The sequence below is a fragment of the Centroberyx gerrardi genome, chromosome 20, assembly GCF_048128805.1.
Source record: "Centroberyx gerrardi isolate f3 chromosome 20, fCenGer3.hap1.cur.20231027, whole genome shotgun sequence".
Classification (NCBI taxonomy): domain Eukaryota; kingdom Metazoa; phylum Chordata; class Actinopteri; order Beryciformes; family Berycidae; genus Centroberyx; species Centroberyx gerrardi.
Window position 1 is genome coordinate 6,875,348 of NC_136016.1, and position 20,573 is coordinate 6,895,920.

The 20,573-nt window shown below is 45.5% G+C and overlaps 1 protein-coding gene across 1 annotated transcript; it reads left to right on the forward strand.

Moving 5' to 3' along the window:
• Positions 1-944: 944 nt before the first annotated feature.
• Positions 945-19,575, forward strand: map2k6 (mitogen-activated protein kinase kinase 6). Its single transcript, XM_071907732.2, has 12 exons — positions 945-1,198; positions 8,797-8,860; positions 9,746-9,794; positions 10,652-10,765; positions 11,747-11,866; positions 12,480-12,596; positions 12,737-12,788; positions 13,246-13,373; positions 14,037-14,114; positions 15,161-15,300; positions 16,798-16,843; positions 17,167-19,575. Exons 1-12 carry the CDS (start codon positions 1,108-1,110, stop codon positions 17,242-17,244), a joined length of 1,077 nt encoding a protein of 358 aa, XP_071763833.1. The 5' UTR covers positions 945-1,107; the 3' UTR covers positions 17,245-19,575.
• The last annotated feature ends 998 nt before the right edge of the window (positions 19,576-20,573 follow it).

The window sequence follows — 20,573 nt, forward strand, 5'->3', positions numbered from 1 at the left end:
CTCACCGTACACATACTACTCCCTGGAAGCAAAATCTCACTCATATCGCATTATGGGGGCATGGATCTGAATCCTCCTCATGTGTGTGATGTTTGGATCATTTCTGTCTTGTCTCATACAACTGTTTTCAATGGGCAACTAAATGATAATATGATAGCTTGATATCATGAATTACAAGATAGTACCTGAATGCTGGCATTTTGTAGCCTACAACATACTGAATGGAAAACACAATCAAGATGTCTCTAAAGCTTGAGGTCTTGTGTCTGCAACATTTTTTCTATGCTTTGATATTGGTGCTATTATACCCCATTCACAATTAAGGGGTAACACTTGTCATTCATCACCACATGGTCATCCTGTTGAACAGTGTCAGGTGCTCCAACAGTCAGGCTCACATTTATACTTTGTGTTTAGTCATAATATTCGATTGTGTACTTACCATGCCACTTATAAGCTTTCATACCACAGTAGTTGTCAGAGTACCTCATCGTTAGTTCATTGTGATTGAACATATTGGCTAGATTCACTGTTGCATTTATCATTCATAACCTGATAATAAAGATTTTTACTAAAGGGTTAAAGTTGAAGTCAAGATTGTCCTCATTATCAACCGTTTATGTTTATTATTCACTTCACCACCAATCTGATTAAATTGTAGTCAAAATGAATCATTAGTAATACAGTAAAGAATGTAACACCTTACATCTATTTCTAAATATATGGGCAGCACTAGTTGAATCAATACCAATGAGATGTGAATAAGCGTGGTGTCTACCGATGCTGTACTTCCAGGACTACAGTTCCCATTAGCCTCTGCGCTCCAAGCAGGAAGAACGTTCTCTCGCAGGGGCTCACACTGATCCAAGTTAGGAGCTTTCAGCTGCCAGCCTTGGCCCATCATGTAAGTGCTGCGGAGAATTCTTTGCAGTGCAATTGCAAAATTATCTCTTTCCTGACGGTTTTGCAGGGTGTGCAATTGTAATATCGCTCTTTGCACGGATACACACGGCTCGGACGCAAAAAGGCTCCAAGTGCATGAAGATCGAGGCTTGTATTTTGCATCTTTGTTGCAAAGCAAGCCGCTGAAGCTCCAGTGCGAGGGCGATGGAGGGAGGGAGTGAGAAAGAAGGCAAAGTCTTTTGTGCTTCCCCTCCCCCCCATCAAAGCAAAGGGGAAATGTCTCAGCCAAAGGGAGGTAAGAATATGAAAGCGATCTGTGCAAAACTACTGATATGCAATCACTGCTGCACGTTTTGCAACGTGCATTGCTGCAGGTTGAACACGGCCAATGCATTTTAAAGTTAGATGGTTTAGAAGGGTCAGTTGCATTTCCTGTTTAAGATCTTCCCCTTTGCAGAGTTCCTGGTAAGACGATGCTGTGTGTACTCACTCATATTGACGTTATTTGCAGTCTACAAGCAGGGATGTTGAGGCTAGGGTGCCTTTCATAGTCACGAGATATCCGAGGACACTGCAACTCTTTACAATTAAGTCTGCACGAGTTAATGCAAATGCCATGCACGTTATCCAAGGTAAATAATACACATCATGTTGTTGCATGTTTGCGCTGCAGTGTCAATTGCAAATTCGCGTCGTTAGAACTGCTACAGCCAGCAGCATGACGTGACAACATGCAGCTGTCAGTGGTCAAGTTTTGACTGTTTATTAGGTGCAGATTTGTTTTCTATTCGAGAGCGCGTAGGTAAACGGGCACATATCGGAAGGTTCGCTGCTGCAGCCCGACACATAGGTAGGCATTCAAACATGATAATCTAAATATAGAATTTGCTGCGAACATTTAGGTGGTGCTAACAGTTCAAGGAACAGGAGCAATAGGCTATTAAAATACGAGTCTCCAAGCAAAAAGTCCCAGCCAGAGTAAGTAGGCTGTCAGCTGCTGCTTCTGTCCAAGGCAACTGGATATGTGTAAAACCCTTGGGTGCATTTCCACTGATGTGCTAGGTTTTTTCCCCCCCAACATGTATATTTGTGAAACTTGCTGCCTGCACGACTGTTGTCACACTTTGGCCCTAACTGTGCCACTGTGCAGCAGCAGCACGAGCTATACATTTTCCGTAATGCCCGCCACCGAACTACATTCAATACAATTCTCACCGCATGCAGTTTGCATAAAAACAGCCGCAATGAGAGGAGCTCGACCTTTTTTTTTTTTTTTTTCCTCGACGTGTTTTCCAAGAAGTCCAAAGTGAGGCTAGGTCGTTGCACAACATGCAGGACACACACACACACACACACACACACACACACACACACACACACACACACTCTCACAGGCTGTACAGGACATTTAACAGGTAGTAGTGAACCCCCAATGGCCAGAGCCAAACAGTGTTTACCTTTTGAGCTTCTGCTACAGTGAATTGTCAACTCACCTACACAGAGGAACTGTGTTGCTGCAGCCAGTTCATCTTATTATGAATAATGCGCAGACAGTTTTGATGAATGACTGGCTTTGGGACTTTCCTGAGAGCAGAAGTAGGTTTCTCTTGTCAGTCATTCATACTGTGCAAAGCGGCATGCGTGCACAGATGTTACTACATAAAAGTAATATGTGTCACACAAGTCCCGAAAGGAAATGAATACACGTTTGCTAAACCGAACCGGTCATTGTCTCCTCATGTCTTATTAAAAGCATGCTAGATTGGGTCTGGCCACTGTTAAGCCCATGTTATTACTCCTGGCTTCCTACTGTTTTTTACTGTACCTCCTCATATCATTTGGCACAGATGCATATCAAAGTCTTATACTTCTCAAGAGCTCGCTGTGTGGCCCAGACAGTTGTGCCTTCACCATTGTGCGCTGCTGTGTGCTGTAGTGTGCCGGCGATGGCAGTGTGACAGTGGCCCTCCCAGCTCGTGTCCCCTGCAGCCTGCCACTATTGCAGCCTCAGCCGGCCCTCGCACCCCTGCACAAATGGCACATTTGTCATGCAAATGGAGGGCTGCGTTTTCAGCTGCACAGATACTAAATTTGCTGTTTCGACGGGCCAATTGTTGGTCTGGTTCCAGGCCTATAGTGGTTTTTTGCTGCAATAACAGTAGAATTGTTCACAGCATTGTTCAGATGATCCACTAACTGTACTTCTCTTTTTTTTGGAGGGGGGGGGGGGGTTGACTGAGTAAGCATACATGTTCTCTCTCCAGCACACACTCCAGACTGCAGCAACTTATCCAGTGGCAAGAACCAGCAGTAATATTTGGGACACTCCCAAAATTTGAAACAATTCCTGTTTATTCCAGCTTTGTCGTAGGCATACGTGCGAGCGGTGCAATTGTGAGATACTGTGAGCATTTCGTTCTGTGTGATGAAGCAGCAAAATGTGTTTGTGCCGCGCTGGAAATGAGAGGCGCATAAATCCAGGGTTTGTCTTGTCTCCATTCAACCTGGAGTAACCCTTGTGGTTGCGATCGCAGCAGGTTTCCAGCTTTTACTGCTGAAAGGGGATGGGATTGGGGGGGCGGGGGGTGTTGCCCTGTAGCGCAGCCTTGCAATGCACGTCAATGTATTGCAGCTGGATCCGAACATTGGTCCGCTCCATCAAATTGATGCATAATTGCTTCTTTCTTTTTTTTCGCACTGAGGCCGTTTTAATTCCAACCTGCAGCTCTTCAGTGCTGCGGGTTAGGCTATGTTTTAGCAAAATTCACTATTGTCTGAAGAAAGTATATCAGGATTGAACTTTGGTTCCCTTGGTCTGATGAAGACAATACATAGCTTGCCATGGTCATCTTGCTAGGATCAAATATGTTTGATATTAGAGTGGTGCACTTACTGTAGTTGGTCCCCTGATTACAGGTTGCATAAAACACCAGCTAGCATACATTTGAGTGCATGCTTGTCTTGCAAAGAGCTGCACTCAGTTACCACAGGGGAATATATTTCCCTCTATCTGACAGCTGTCTGGATTTGCGACAACACTGTAGGTAGAATTTAATTATTCCCAGACATTTTGTTCCACACTTGGTTGGTGATTTAGGAAAGTGGCTGCACTGGCTACTGTTGAATAGGCAATTTTCGTTGGGTTGAATTTTAAAAATGTTATAATTGTGTGAGGCCAATCTGAGGGTGCTCTCCTGGTGGCCTTACCAAACAGTCAGCAGTTATTACACCTGTTAGCTTTCTTAAAAGCACTCTCTCTCTCAAGCCTCTGGTGTTTACTGCTTCTGTTGAATAAAACACAGCTCATCACCTGCTCCACTTAGCACCTTAGCTGTGATCAGAAAGAAACAGGACTTAAGAGGTTGGGTATCAGTACATTTTTGACTTTGTGCACTTTCTGCTGTGCATTGGACCGGAGAGGGTCCCCTTTCTTATGTGGCACCCTCTTCCATTGAGCCAGCTCCTTCTGCAGAACCGCCTGAGCCAGCGCAATCAAACACACTGGCACATCCTTTAAAATTCTGCTACTAGCGAGTGTTCATGTCGGACATTCCTAAATAATGCCAGATCGTGTAACAGCAGCAAGAGGAGTTCAAGTTCATCTCTCATTTAGTGGCCTAAACGGATTACTTGATTTGCGAGTGTCCTTGTTGATGGAGCGTAACCATGGCGAGCCTAATAATAAGTGCAACGGTTTGCTCGTTGGTGGGCATGGTCTAAGGTGTCTGTCATCCCCGGGCAGTCATGCTCTAAGGTATTCGGACCTTAGTTAATCAGTGGAAGCAGCGGCCTTGCTCTGGGGTGACCTGAAGCTGATACCCTTACACACTTTCTGGGAGTATGGCTCAAGTCAAGCCAAGTGCTCAGGGAAGTGTAGCGGGAGCCGGTGACGACACGGCTCCCAAAGGAGCTTCCAACAGCTGTAACCTAAAGGACCTGCCATCTTTGGAAGTGTAGAGTATCTCACAAACTGCCAGAGCGGTCGGAAGGGGCCAAACAGCCGTCGGCTCCAGAGGAGTTATTTTCATACCTCCCCCTCTCGCTCTGCACCTCCCCCCCCCCCCCCCCCCCCCCTCCACACTGTGTTCTGTGTTGCTGTCTTTTCCTGTCCTTGTGTCACTGCTTGTGGTTCACTGTCTCTCTCTCTCTGTCTCTCTCTCTCTCTCTCTCTCTCTGTCTCTCTCTCTCTCTCTGTCTCTCTCTCTCTCTCTGTGTGTGTGATTGATCTGTCTTCCTCCGGGTCTGCGGAATTCCATTGAGGAACTCTTTGGGATTGTTGGAATTCCAGGCGGAGTGCATGTGTGGGTTAGCGGGAGGCAGCGGGCGCCCGTGTGTTCCCGTCATCCCCGGGCTCGTTATCAGCCAGGCTGGCCGTCGCCTGCCCTCGCACACCAAAGCCTCTTGCTCCAAATTCACACAGCACCGCGAGCGCTCGTCCTCAGCCTCCGTTTCAGCACAGAATGCCCTGGCAGTGTTCCTGTCAGCATTCTTTTTTTTTTTCTTTTTTTCCTTGAATGTTTGCTGTCGCTCGCACTTATCACTGCTACAAAACAGAACGACATGCACGGGGAGGGCCGATTGCATGCTAATATTGGGTGTGGCAGAAACTAGGAGCGTTGCCGTCTTCCGTCAGCTGTATTCCTGTCATTGTTTTCTCTTCAGAGTAAGATAATTGTGCATGTCACGATGAAGCCAATTATTTGCCTGTCCTAGGTCTCAGTCCTTGCAGTGAGAACAAGGAGTGTCCCGATGCAGACACCGTCTCCCGTGGCCTCCCTCTGGCATTTCACTACATACTTCAGCTCATGTGCTGCAAATCACTGGGAATAACATGCACTGCTGCTTTTAATTAACCCATACTGCCTGGCACAATGTAAAAGTTTGATGCTGAGCTCAGCAAGAATAAAGGAAGACATTGTGTATTTGAGTTATGCAAGATAATCTAGAGCAACTAGTCTCCAACATGCTCTATATTTGAGTAGCTCACCATGTTTCCCACTCGGCTCGGAAATATTTGATCTGTGCCGAGCTGTGCGATACAAGACACAGCACATGCTTATTCCTACCATCCACGTAGGTTATGTAATGAATTGATCCTTCCTGTTGCTCCAACCCCCCCCCCACCCTCCCCCTCCTCCTCTGTTTCTTTCTTGCACTTTCTCTCTCTCTCTCTCTCTTTTACATGCACACACTGGACAGATTTGTTCATTTGTTCTAGGTCAGTAGCAGCAGGTTTTTTCGAAAGGAGTGCGGTCCTTCTCTGAAAGCTGGAAAGCTGAACGTAGAATCCGGCATTCCCAACAGTCGAGACATGTCATGCATACATTCAGTGCTTTTATTTGCATGCGTGCCTGGTGGAGCGCCTGCATCCCTCGCCACAGCGTGCAGCACGCCAGTACTTAACTCTCATTATGAGCTATTGTATTTTGCATGCATATCTGCAGACTCTACCCTATATTGTCCACACTTGGACAGCGGGGGCCTAGCCTATGTGTATATTAAATGGACTGAAATGCATCCGGATTGCAGTTGTCAGGTTATGGTGATATGTGCGCTGGTAAACCTGTCTTCTTCCTTTGAGGAGCGTGCTGCGTCTCGTCTCGGCATCTGCATATACAGAAGACTGGTAAGGCAGCAGAATTCCACTGCAAGCCTGCCCTGCGTACACACCCATACAGAAAGTGAAAGGATGCTGCCGATTTATTATAATTACGCCGCAGCAGGCCTTGATTCTGGCAATGTTCGAGCTAACCATGTGTGAAAGTTGCAGGTGTGGTAATGCACATGGAAATAGTTTCCTTATTCGTGCTTGCTGTAGGTGTGGAAGTCAGTAGGTTTCACTGTGCTGGGTTCAAACCAGTGTTGGTTATGGACCTATTAGGAGAGTGTTGGTTTTCAGTTACTATTGTTGTCTGTGTAAATGCGTGTGGGAGGGGCTCAAACTGACATTTTAGTGCAACAAAGCTGCTTTGGAAAGTGGAGACCAGGAGGCAGGCAGCAAGAGGCCACCGGTGGAGGGCCACATAGCACAGTGGTGGCACACCCTGCACTGTTTCAACAAACCAGGACACATTGGACACACCGTGTTTTTGTGCGTGTGTGTGTGTGTGTGTGCCCTCACATCCATGCATGATAAGCCTTCAGGACAGCTTTTGATGATTTGACAATGACAGATTTGTTTACAGCTACAAATGTTTGGATTTTCTCTGGACAAGCTTAAGACATCTCAGCAATGTGAAAAATTCAAGTTATTCCAGCAGCACTGTTTCATGTCTTTTGAGAGACACACCTTTTAGCTGTACTGTTAATAGCAAGTTATGACATCAGAGGGCGGTGCACCTGAAGAGTGTTGACCTTAAAAATTATTGCTGTGTGAGCAAGGCATTCTTCCAAGCATTGTGCGTCGGCTGCTCAAACCGTCACTCACGTTCCCGAGCGTTCACGGGGGAAAAAACCATAAGCTCTTATGAATCGGGGGCAGATCCCATGTGACCGCCCCTCCTCCTGCTACGTTTCAGCACAGAGGCGTCACTTTTGTCAGAACAGGGCTTCGTACATAGCATAGGAGCATGTATGTTTACTGTGACAAGCTCTAACCAGGCCCGGCTGCTGCGAGCCAGTCTGGGGAGGTTTGAGCCAGATGCTGAGTTGAGACAAGGCAACCAGTCACACACACACACACATGCACACATATACAGGCGCGCATACACACGCACCCATGGTCACACCCTTAGGAGCGCTGCAACGCCCCGTTAACAAGGCGCCCAGCCGTTAAGCCCTCAGTGCCGTACCTCCAGATGGAGCGACCACACCTGGGCTTCCAGACATATTCCTCTTGCTCTCAACGCCTGTTTCATTCAATTAGGATCTGGAGTCATTTACTGCATCCAACCGTAAGTGTCAGCTTTGAGATGGAGCTACAGTAGTTGTGCAATTACAATATCCACCATCTGATATGCAAGAAATGATAGATTTAGGTTGTGTCTAAAATACATGGGGCATTCTAAATTGGCCTGACTTTAGTGTTTGTGAACTGTTTTATCCTGAAACACACTGACCCAGCAATTGGGCAGAAGCAGTCAGTGAGTGATGGCTGGGTGAAGTTTGAGTTAGTCAGCCTCATTTTCCATCAGTGGGAGTTTTTAAGTGCCTGATGGCTGTTGTTATCTGTGGACAGAGCCAGCGAATCATCAGAGCATTTTGACATTTCAAATTCACTGGAGTGCTGGAGTTGTAGGATTTGTTGGCATTGTACGTCTGGCAAAGGCAAATCTGCTCTATGATAGAAAACTGCGAACACTGAACATACGAACATGGAGAGCCAACCTGTGTTCACATTGTGCTGTATCACCAGAAGATTCCATTAAGGTTTTGAAAGTTTCCCCTTAATTTCCCCTTAAATTGATTTGAGCCAGAAGTACATAGGCCTGTGCCAGTTAAATTTGATTTGCTTTACTGCTCATGTCAGTGGTAGCTGCTCTGCTTGGGAAACGGCTGGAAAGAAAGTTGGCTAAGGTTTGCACCATGCTGCACAGACTGCTCTTGTTGAAGACTAGGACAAACGCTGATCAACTGATTTCCCATCACCTATTTTTAGCACTTGCGATATATGTGTTTTTATCTTTAGGTGTGTGCTGCCAGTGAAACCATATTTGATGAGGGGTCTGATAAGTCTGCCCTCATCTGTTTTTACTTGATTCAGATGGAAAAAAACTGAGGTTTGCCGATATATGGAGCCGAAAATACTGAAAGTGACATTAGGGAATTAAACCTTTGTCCACACAAGGGCTTTGTAGTCCCATTGGTATTTAGATTTCTTGTACATTGTGATAGAGGGTCTTGCCCCTGCTCTTACACATTTCTAATTATCTTTGTGCTTTTGTCTCTCATCAGGTAAGAGGAAGCCGGTGCTCAAGCTCTCCAAGGAGGTGTTTGAGCAGCCTCCTCCTGCTGCAGTGTAAGACTCTTTTTTTACTCCACAATGACCATGTCAAATGCATGCATTATCGTATCCAAGCTTCTATCCCTGCAAAGGTCTTATTCGGATAAGCTGTTTATATGCAGCCTCATATCCCGATCGCAAACAGCCTTGTAATACATGAATCATCAGAAAATGAGGATAATCAGAATGCTGAATATTAACATGAAAACAGAAGCTAGAAACCATCGGTAAACAGGATAAGGTATCGACCCGCCTCCAAAATCAGAATTTCCCAGCTGTCATATTCATGTTCCTCATAATGGGGACATCAGCTTATCCTGGGTGCTGTAACTCGAACATGCACTTATTGGAATATTGGAATACAAATGTGCCTACAAAAAGCATGGGATCTCTTCATATCACACCTCTGATATTTGGGGTATTTCAACCCAATCAAACATGCATATTGTAAATATCTCCCGAACACCTTAACTCGAGGCTCCGACTCGCATTGCGTGTAGTGCAATGGAGCCCCAAATTATTCCGGGCTGCATAAATACTACGTTCGTTCAGTAAGTCTTGAAATTTCTGTAAACAAAACTGTAATAGCAGAGACAGTGCGGTTGTAAGCCAGGAGTCAGACTGTCAGGCACGTTCCCCAGGGGAGTAATGAGGGGATAGCACTTGCCTTTCATGCCCGGCTACTGAAGTGCTGCTTAGGCTGATGGAGAGCAGAGACTCGGGAACTTGTCCTACATTTTCATTGACAAACAGAAACGACTGTGCGGTAAGAAGCGGGGAACCTTAATGTTGTGTTTTTCTTCGATTTGCACTCGCAGTATTCCACTCTTTTATTGTGTTGTTGTGTCCTTAGAGAGCAGCGTTTAATCAGATTGTAATGAATGTGTGTCTGTGTTGCAGACCCCCCAGAGATTTGGATTCGAAAGCTTGTGTAACCATCGGAGAGAAGGTACGTTCGCTCATTATTCGATCAGTTCATATTTTCCCTCATGTTTGCGCTTTTGTGCGTTTAATAGGAATCAAATCAAAGCTTTTCAATTTGTACATTTTTTTTTTATCTTAACCTGGACTCTTACATAACTTTTCACTGTTTACTCTTTTCCTTCCCCGAGTGTATTTTTGGGTGAGTAAGGTCCCTCGCTCTCAGTGCAGAAAGGCTGGCTTAATAAAGGGTCCCTTGGCTGTAAAGAACGCCCCAGTGAACATTACAGCCGAATTGAACACTTCTGATTGTGGGGAGACTGGAATGCCTTTTACTGCCCATCAGGCAGTAAAAATATTTATTTTAAACTCATCAAATAAGTGGAATTTTCCATTGGCAAAGATGCCCGCTTTTTCTCTTTTCAAGTTGGCCAGAAGTCAGAGTGACTGATTTTTTTTTTTTTTTTGTTTGTTTTTTTGCTTGAATAATGCAAAAAAAAAAAAGTTTTGCATCTTGCCACACTATGAAGGAGACTATGTTACTTAGTGTTTTCAGACTTCAAAGCCCCCTTGCCTCTCTCGGGGTAGCTGTTCAAACAGAGTCCCGTCGCAGAGTGTGTGCATTTTCTTTACAACAGAGATAAGAGATACCGCCAGCCTGCATAACACCGCTTGGAATTATTCTCCTCACGGTTCGGTCCGCAGTTTTTATTTGTTTGCAGGAGTTGAGGATCGGGTGCACAAACCCAGCGAACTCCTCACCTCGTAGCCAACTTGTTTTCACTGTTGAATCTTTCCTCCCTTCCTCTTTAATTCTCTGTCAGTGCAGCACTTTTCATTTTTGACTCAGTTGACTCTGTTTGTGTCGCCCTCTGTCCGGAGCAGAACTTTGTGGTGAAGGCAGATGACCTGGAGCAGATCTGTGAGCTGGGTCGAGGGGCGTACGGCGTGGTGGACAAGATGAGGCACATGCCCAGCGGCCTCATCATGGCTGTCAAGGTGGGTGAGGGATGACCAGAGGAGGGTCGACTCAAATGTGGTTCTTCTGCATTGTCAGCACCCGTAAAAGGGCATTCACACCAAGCGTTTGGTTTGGTGCGGTTTATTTGAACTCTGGAGTGTCCTTTAGTTCACTTTAGTTCAAACTACAAGAAACAACCGCAAAACACAAGGTTTTAAGGTCAAGGTCAAGGTCAAACTTTATTATCCCAGATAGGGAAATTCAGGTGGTCAAGGTGCAAAAGTACACAAAGCAGTCATAAAAACAAATATAAATACAACAATACAATATACAGTCCCCCCTTCCATCCGCCCAACACACGCGCCCACACACACACACACACACACACAAGCACCCCCGCTCTGGCATACGCTGACACACACACTAATGTAGAGACAGATAAATACTTCATATACAGTGGACTACATGATCCCTGAGAAACAAAATCTACAAGGTTTTATATAAGGTTTCATATTCAGCTAGTTCCTCATGTGTTCTTAACTGGTATGAACACCAGAGAAAGTAAATTATGGCAAATAGCATAGACAAGTCCATCATGCTTAGGTAAAGTTACAGGGACTGGAATCAGATTCTCTAACCTGGCAGGATGACAGGTCACCAAAACTCTGTCCAATAAACAAGCTCCTTGTGAGTCATGTGACTTTTGTTTACAAGGCCTGGTTCACTTGTAATTGGAACCTAAACTAACCAAATACTAAAATGCGACAAAGTAAACTTTTCAGCTGTGGTTCGGACCAAAGAAAACAAACTGTAGGTGTGATCGCACCTTTATTGTCATCACATTTTACACATTGTTCTAATAGGAGCTGATGCTTGGGATTTAGACAGCAGCATTTTACAATAGACCTCTTGAGGCAAAGATGAAGATGTTGAAAGCTCATTGAGGATCGTGTGTTATATCATTCCTAAGTGCTCTCCATTGTTATGAGCATTTGTTTTTCCTCTCTTCGCTCCCTCAGCGGATCCGGGCCACAGTGAACACTCAGGAGCAGAAGAGGCTGCTTATGGACCTGGACATCTCCATGAGGACGGTGGATTGCTTCTACACAGTCACCTTCTACGGAGCACTATTTAGAGAGGTAGCACAACATAAACACTACTCTTCTGCATCATTAATATAACACATAAACACACTGCAATGTTGGATTTCCAAACCGTTTTTGAATCTTCTTAATTGGGGGGTGTGCTTGGAGTGATAAGTGAGGTCCAGCGTGGCAGAATATCAAGTTAAAACACATTTTTGACGTAGCCTCAATTGATCATGATGACCCAGTTGTGATATTTGCGCCGCGGCAGTCACTCACAATTCCAAATTATGCAAAGTACGGCCCAGCTCTGTCAGTGTAAATGTCCAAATTTGCATCCATCATGTTGACGTGCAAAAAAAAAGCTAGAACCACAAGTGGATACTGACAAAAAACACACAGTATGACCAACAAAAAATTCACAAGATTTTCGGATGCAGATAACTTCCTCCAGAAGCGAGTCGATCCGCAGGATATCCCACCGTGACTCACATTGGAAAAAACTGTAGCTTCCCGTCTGTTGATCTGCCTGCTGTCAGGAATGTGGCCCGGCCGCTTTGTTGCTGTTTTCCCAGTCTCTTTCCAAATTCTGCCCCCCACCACCGCCACTAAACTGTCTGTTCTCCACCCCACCCCACCCCACCCCATCCCCGCTGCCTGTTACCAGGGTGACGTATGGATCTGTATGGAGCTGATGGACACCTCTCTGGATAAGTTCTACAAGCAGGTGATTGAGAAGGGCATGACCATCCCAGAGGACATCTTGGGCAAGATGGCCGTCTCGGTGAGTGAATGCCCGACTCTGAATGACGGGCTTGGTCGATGCGCTTGTCATCCTCCGCATCCTTCCTTTTGATATTAGCTTAATGAGGGATATGTCTGATGTTATTCTCATTGGCCTTTTAATGGGCTTTGTCATTACAGATAGTAAAAGCTCTGGAGCATCTGCACAGTAATCTGCAAGTCATACACAGAGGTAAGAGCAGTGGAAACGCATTACACCTCGCAGAGACTGTCAATATCCACCCTGTAACACACTCACTGAGTCTCTTCTCCCTTTCTTTGTTTCTTTCTTGCATTCCTACTCCCTACTTTCCCCCTGGGCTAGAGGTCAGCAGCGGAGTTAAGAGTTAATGTCTTCTGTCTCAAACCACAGTGGTCCAGCCGTGACCACCGTGCGGCTCTCGCTGCATTAAAGGTCCATGTAGTCATTTAGGAAGATTACAAGTCACCAAAATAAAGTCACACAATTGGGCCTCTCCAGTGACCACAGTGCTATTTCTTGAGTGTGACTGCGGCCGTGCGAGCCAGTCGCTCTCGGTCGCAGTTCTCTCTCTGTGCCGAATCTATATTGCGGTCGTGCGAGCGTTACATAAGCTGACGAGGCAGCTGGCGGTGACGTCTTTCTCTTCTTCCCCTGCCTCCCGTTGCAGACGTGAAGCCCTCCAACGTGCTGATCAACACGCAGGGCCAGGTGAAGATGTGCGACTTCGGGATCAGCGGCTACCTGGTGGACTCCGTGGCCAAGACCATGGATGCTGGCTGCAAGCCCTACATGGCGGTAAGCAGGAAGAGATCAAACGGGACGAAAGATCAGACGAAAAGGAATGAAGAACTCGTGTGATTCGTTATGCTGTGATTTAACAGCGTTTTATAATTCACTGTCCCAGACCTGAGGCCTCATTTTTCAGAGAGTTCTTTGATTTTATCCTATGATTCATCATACTCATTTGAAATAATAGGATTATTACCCTGGATAATAATAGATATTAGATTTAGCTTTGGATATAGCGCAGAAAATTGGAGGGAATTGCTGCTTATCGTGACATCAAGCTCAAATTCTCATAAATCACAACTTTGGCTTGAATTTGGTCATGAGTACAGACTTAGTGCATGATAAAGCTTTATAACTGAGACCCCCGGCTCTTCAATAGACGGGTAAGCGGGTCCACCTCTCTCTCCCATCATCATCCACGCCCCTTAATGAGCCCTGTTAGACTTTAACTGCCGTGTTCCCAAAGAGAGCGTGTGTCCACACCGCTGCTGATTGGCTGAGCGGGTTTTAGGGCCCCGCTAGCACTCAGGGACCAGAGTGGTCTGTGTGTGTACAAGAAGTTTTAGGATGGCAGGGAGGTGTGCAGGTCGTCCTTGACAACCGCCGCCACGTGTGACATCATCTGCCCTTCTGCTCCCCCCCCCACCCACCCCCCCACCCCCCCACTAGCCGGAGAGGATCAACCCGGAGACGAATCAGAAAGGCTACAACGTCAAGTCGGACATCTGGAGTTTAGGAATCACAATGGTAAATCAGTTTGTTTAATGTTTGTTTTAAATCTGTGTGAATTTATAATGGGAAAACGTCTCATGTCACTCACTTGGTACACATTTTAGGGTGGTGACCCGCAGTTCATTTGTTTCATCAGTTTTTCCAATCGTCTTCATTACTGCAAAAAATGGGAAGCATCTCAAGGGTAAAAATGATTCCTAATGAGGAGAAACCCAGTATCCTATGAGCCAGCGCTCGAGACGAAATGGTGTCTAGACGTTTTATTATGAGTTGTTAAATATTCATAGCTTGCTCATTTGCACATTTCCAACTCGGACCAAAGAATATTTTGGCGTCGACGATTCAGCGGTCTATGTAATTTCACATCTTTTTGACTTGGCTAGTCCTTCCAATCTCTTCTTATTAGATTGGCCCTTACAGATGCGTATCTCGCTTCATAAACGATCCAAAAGAAGGCATGATCCAAACGAAGTCAAGTTTTTTAATGGTAATGGAGTGCAAAAGGTTTGGTGGGTACAATAGCCAGACTGGGGTGTTGGGGTTTAAATGATAGAGGTTAAAGGAACAGTTCGGGATTTTCAGAAACTGTTTCATCATGAACTGCACATCCATTAACACTTTGCTTCAGTTTTTTGAAGGGAGTTTTTATTAACTAACTAATATTTTCACAAAATATTTGACTATATATAAAGACTTAAAGCATAACTCCAAGATAGCATCAAAACTGTATGAGAAAGGCATGGGTTGAGATCATTTTCATTTACATCTTTTTACCGACTTCAATTGGAATGATGAAAAAAAGCGTGAAAATGTGGAGTTATGCTTTAAATTTGTTGAAGAAATTGTTTCCAGTTTCACTGACTTGCTCTAGCACTGACGGCACATGTGAATAACCCCTATTTTGAAACCTTAATGACCGAAACAGACGTGCAGGTGCTTTTTGGATGGACCGAAAGTTCCATGATTAATCAGCTAGGCCCAGTGAAAACCCAAACTATCCCTGAAGTGCTGCCAAAGCCAGTGTTACAGGAACCTTTCTGTACTGCATCCTCCCGCCTCAGATCGAGCTGGCCATCCTGCGCTTCCCCTATGACTCATGGGGCACCCCCTTCCAGCAGCTCAAGCAGGTGGTGGAAGAACCATCGCCCCAGCTTCCCGCCGACCAGTTCTCCCCCGAGTTTGTGGACTTCACCTCTCAGTGGTACGTCCTCTCACCTCTTCCGCCCCCTTTTTTTTCCACTAACCAGACCCACTCCCAGCGTAGCATTCAGTTCCACATTTTGAGTGTATTCAACGAGCCACTCAAGTCCGGCCTCTTTAAAAAAAGGAAGCCGGCAGAGTCTACTCACAGGATGCTCCACACAAGGCCGCTGTGACCTTGCCACAAAGCCACAATAAATCTAGAAAAAAACTGTCTATCGATTCCAACTGCGTGGGCTTGAGTTAATCCCCCCCCTCCCCCTCCTCATCAGATTGAGTTCATTATGACATTCTTTGGTTGTTGTTGTTGTTGTGTGGCCAAGAGCCTGTTCTGACCTGGACAGAATGTAACGGGGTGTGCCAGGGCTCTCCAGCCCTCCGAGGAATGTGTCTGAATATGTATTCTCACCAACCTGTTGTGTCTAGTCTGCAGCGCTGCGGGAGATTAGCTCGCCCCTCCGACGGGGCTCTCGGCGTGCGTTGAAGGGTGTTTGATACACGGTGTCACTGATGGGTCCTCGCACGTCGGGCTCCTTCTCCTGGCGCTAGGTCTAGTGTTTAGCGGTGGCTGTGCTGTGTTTCGGCAGCCATTTTCGTCTGAATTGCTTATCCATGCAGGTATTCATCTGTTGGCAGGATGCGGTTCCTTTGTTTTTATGTGCTGCCACCATGGTACATAGTATCCGGGACATTATGTGTGTCTGAACACTGTCTGTCTGTCTTGTGAACACAGTTACTCAAGAATAATATATGATAGAAACTTCATACTTGCACAACAGTTACAGGTCTAAACTACTATAACTCCTTAATGAGTATGAGGAGTTCATATTAATACCGCCCATGTGTTTTGTGAAGACAGAAATATTTGCTAATCAATGCATTGATTAACTTCATTTATGACCTCATCATCATAACTGTTTTTTTATATTGTATACCAGTAGAGCTGTGTTTGCAGACTGAGGGCTGAGACTGCACTTTTCAGTAGAACTTCAAGAGTATTCTTCATGCTCTTGCGTAAAACAGAATCTTGTGGTTTGTGGCTTAATTCTTAGGAAAGGAATTATCAGTTCTCCTTAGCAAGTAGCATTGGATTACTAGGCTGTACCCTCCTGATATGGATATCTTGCCTGCAGTTTACATGACATTGCTTTTCCAGCCTATAGTTTTGGCTGTATCTCTTTTGCACTGGCTCGCTCACAGACCAATTGGACTACTGGAAGAAAATGGACAGAAACCAGACACTCCTGATTATTTCCTCTGACGTATTCCTTTATTCCCTGAAAATGACACAAAACAAAAACTGAGATCAAAGTCCTCGAGCCATTACTAGTGCTGTCTTTTCCTTGTCAGTCCATTATCTGGCTCCTGTGGGATAATAGAACGAAGTAATCACTGAATGAAAAGCCAAGATTTGGGAGTGGGATACTTCAATCAGCCATGTATTATTAGTGATGAATCTATTGTGAATTAATATCTATGTTGCTTTTTGCCTCCCCAGCTTGAAGAAAAATTCCAAAGAGCGGCCAAATTACACAGAACTCATGGTGAGTGTTTTTGTGTTTATTTTATTATTACTACTGTTACTAACTGCTACTAATTGATTTAACAATTCTGCTATTCTGCTCTTTTCAACACTTGAGATGCCCAACAGATGCATGGAGGTGGTTAGGCCTCCTTGTAATACTCTCAGTCAGACACTGGAGGGCGCACTAAGTCCATTAGTTTCATATGGCTGAAAGTCCTTTTCCCTCACTTGAGCAGATCAGCTAAGATGCTTCAGTACATAGACCAATTGTGATACTGCATCTAATGAGATGTTTATTTTCACAGTCATTCAGACTAACTGACATCTCGTTCTCCTCCGCAGCAACATGCCTTCTTCACCTCCCATGAGGCCAAAGAAACCGACGTGGCTAGCTTTGTGAAAGTCATCTTGGGGGACTGAGTTGCCACACTTGCCACAGGAGGGAGGGCGGACCTATTACAAAAAAAATAAATAAAATAAAATCAAACAAACAAAAGCGCCGACCGCAGCCCCTGCTACCTGCGGGACTCCACCCTGCCCCCTGTCCCGCCCTACTCCCACCCCTCCCTCTAGGACAGACAGACAGACAGACGGATGGACAGACAGATGGATGGACGGAGCTCAGAGGAGAAGGACGGCCATCCTGTCGAGGAAGCAGGAGCGAGGAGTTTGCCCCCCTCCCCCCCACCTCCACCCCTCCGTGTCCTCTTTACATTACATAGACGGGGGTGGGGAGGGGAGACGGGGGGGGGGGACAAACCAGTGTCAGGATTTCGGAGATGGCTCACACATAATCTGGATTAATTTGAAATGTCTGTATGCAAAAACTCTCCCCCTTCTTTCTTTAGATTCGTGTGCCGCCTACTACTCAAAACAGCAACTCTCTTGTTGTTACGTGTCAGTGAGTCGACCATGTGTGGATTTTGCCCTGTCATCATGGTCGACCCTAAGATGTTTTTGTTTTTTTCCTGCTAAAAAACAGAAGTGAAAAAGAGGTGCAGACTATATAAAAAAAAAAGATGAATGATATAATTCTATCTATGTATAATCTAAATGTTTGTATACTCAAGCAAGTGTTGCATTGGTTTATTAATTGACTGCATGTACAGAATATATCTCTGGGTGAAAATGGGCTCCGATGGCCGATGGGGAACAGTTGCAGAGTCCGACTCGGGTCGAATAGTTGACTAGTACAGACCTGGAGACTTACGGCCTCACTTTAGGCCCGCGGTGGTCAGGAGTAGGTACTGCACTTCGACTGCTTTCCCTTGTACACAACAGAGGTCTACTACACGTTTTTGGGCTCTGGCTGCCTGTATGTGTGTGCGTGTGTGTGTGTGTGTGTCAGCGGGTGCATGTCGTGTGCGTGTTACATACAAGTGAGGTGTACGTCGACATTGTGGTCAGTTGCGGGAGAGGCGCGCCCCTGTTGTCGCCTCTTCTTGTTGTCTGTACTGAGCCAATTACAACCCTCTCCACTCCATGTTCAAGACGAAAAGAACTGGACATTATTATTATTATTATTATTATTATTATTAATAATATTATATTAATTATTGTTGTTATTATTTAGATCCAGGTTTATTTCCCCAAGGATATTTACTGCAGTTTCCTTATTTATTACAACTGCTGTTTTCCCTCTGAAAACTTGACGGATCCAATAGAGACTTTCTTCTGTGTGTTTGCGTGGGCTGTGTGTGTTTTTTGTCGTGTCGTCCTTGGCTCAAACAGGTAAATGCTTTTAAACTGTAACTTGCAAGCCTTCTATGTGCCTCTCTCTAGAAAATGACTAAGGAAAAAAGTTGTAATAAGGATGATGCAGGGATCTCTACCAACCTCCCCCTCTCCAATCAGCCTAACTTCACATCGGCTCCTTCCCCCATTACGCTCTGCACAACATCCAAATTCCACTTGCCGTTTGCCCCGCGTTACTTCCCGTTTCTCATTCTAGGAAGGGTCGGCGGATTCTGGCATCCTAGCGCAAGCTCATCAGTATTTCTCTTACATGCATCTGTTCTCATCTTTGTCATTGCCTCGGCTCTCGGTCGTTGCGTTTCGTTCTCATCGCGGTCGCTGATAGTCCGTGGCAGAGAGCGTCAGGCGGCTCCCGGGCCGAGCCAGACCGACGCCTTTGTGCTTTTCTCTCTGTCATTATGCAAGTCCCGCTCTCTAATGTCAAAATAGGAAACTTGAAAGATGTGGTTGGATGGCAGGCTATTGTCACAGTTGGAGAATTTACATCATTCTCTGCCTCTAAATATTTTGTTGCTAGGTTATCACTTGATGTTTTTCTGCGCTGGTGTCCAAATGTGACCAATTTCGCTGAGTTCTGGCCTCTTCGGCTGTGCTCAAAGTTGCTTGAATGTTGCCTAACAAACCAACACACAGGTTCTACACTTTAACGTTCAGTGCATTCATCAGTACTTGTATCTCTTTTATTTTGTCAAACCCAGATAATGCTTTTTTTTTCAGGCATCTGTGCTCCCTTGTTGCCATCATTAGAACTCTTTTGTCCTGAGTCCAGCACAGTGCGCTCTGCCATTTGCATGCATTCAGCAGGGAGTGTCCTGTCTTGTGGAAGACATGAGCACCCTTCCTTTTACCCTTCACACCAAAATCCTCTCCCTACCAGGGCCCAGGTCCCGTAGCCTTTGGCATACTGTCCAGCAGATAACCGGTCGAGCTCCTTGGGTGTCACTAGAGGACAAACGCCTGGCTCCTGAAGCTTTTTCCTCTCCTTTGCTGTCATTTCATTTTGTCTGTATCAGCGGCCCTCACCCGCCGCTTCTTCCCATCTTATTAATAGAGGTTTCACCACTGCAGATTCTTTCGATCTTGGCCCGATGACACGTGGTGGACGCAATCGCGTGTTCAGCTTCCTCCTAGAAACGTTTCATTTTGACACTTTCCTAACTCTTTCCAGTAATGACGGGAGGGTGTGACGGAGGCAGAGGGTAGGTGGTAATCTTTCGGACAAACTCGCTGCCAGTTCCCATTATGAGGATATTACAGCCTCCCTCATTAGTGCATTTCTGTCCCCCCCCCCAAGAAAAAGAATAGACTCTTGAGACAACCATTGGAAAACTTTTTATTACACTATTAAATTAAGGCCATGTGAAAGGACCACCAAATTCAAGTCATACTTCTACTTTGGCACAGACAGAAGTTTTTATTTTTTTTAAGTGCAGTGCGGCCGAGTTATGCATCATCACCCATCTTTCTCAATTCTGACTTGATTCATCATTGTCAGTCCCGCATGCTGGTTCCTCACCCTGGGTCTTTAAGGATCTTGTGACATGCAGAGCACCAGCCAGGTCTCTAATAGGCACAGTCTCCTCTTTATTCCTCCGATAATCGTCACCGTTTTCATTCATTTAGTCAACGTGACCAAAGAGCTGGACTATAATAGCTATAGGGACCACATGTAGCTGGGCTCAGGACAGGGAGACTTTGAGCGGGGGGGACAGCATGTGCGGCCCTCCTATGGCTAAGAAAGGTGATAAGCATCCAGTCCAGACACACTGACATCCCACCCACGCTGGAAATAACCGGCCACTCCCCCTTGTGATTCATCACCACGTCTGGTCTCATAGCAGTAATTAAGGTGTGCATACTTTATAGGTCTTATAAGTGCCTAACAATGCATTTCTGTGTACATTTACATACTTATCAGTCATTGTGAATGATGCTTAACACTGTTGTTAATCCTTCGATCCCTCTGTGGAACACACTGACACTGCATGTCGCTG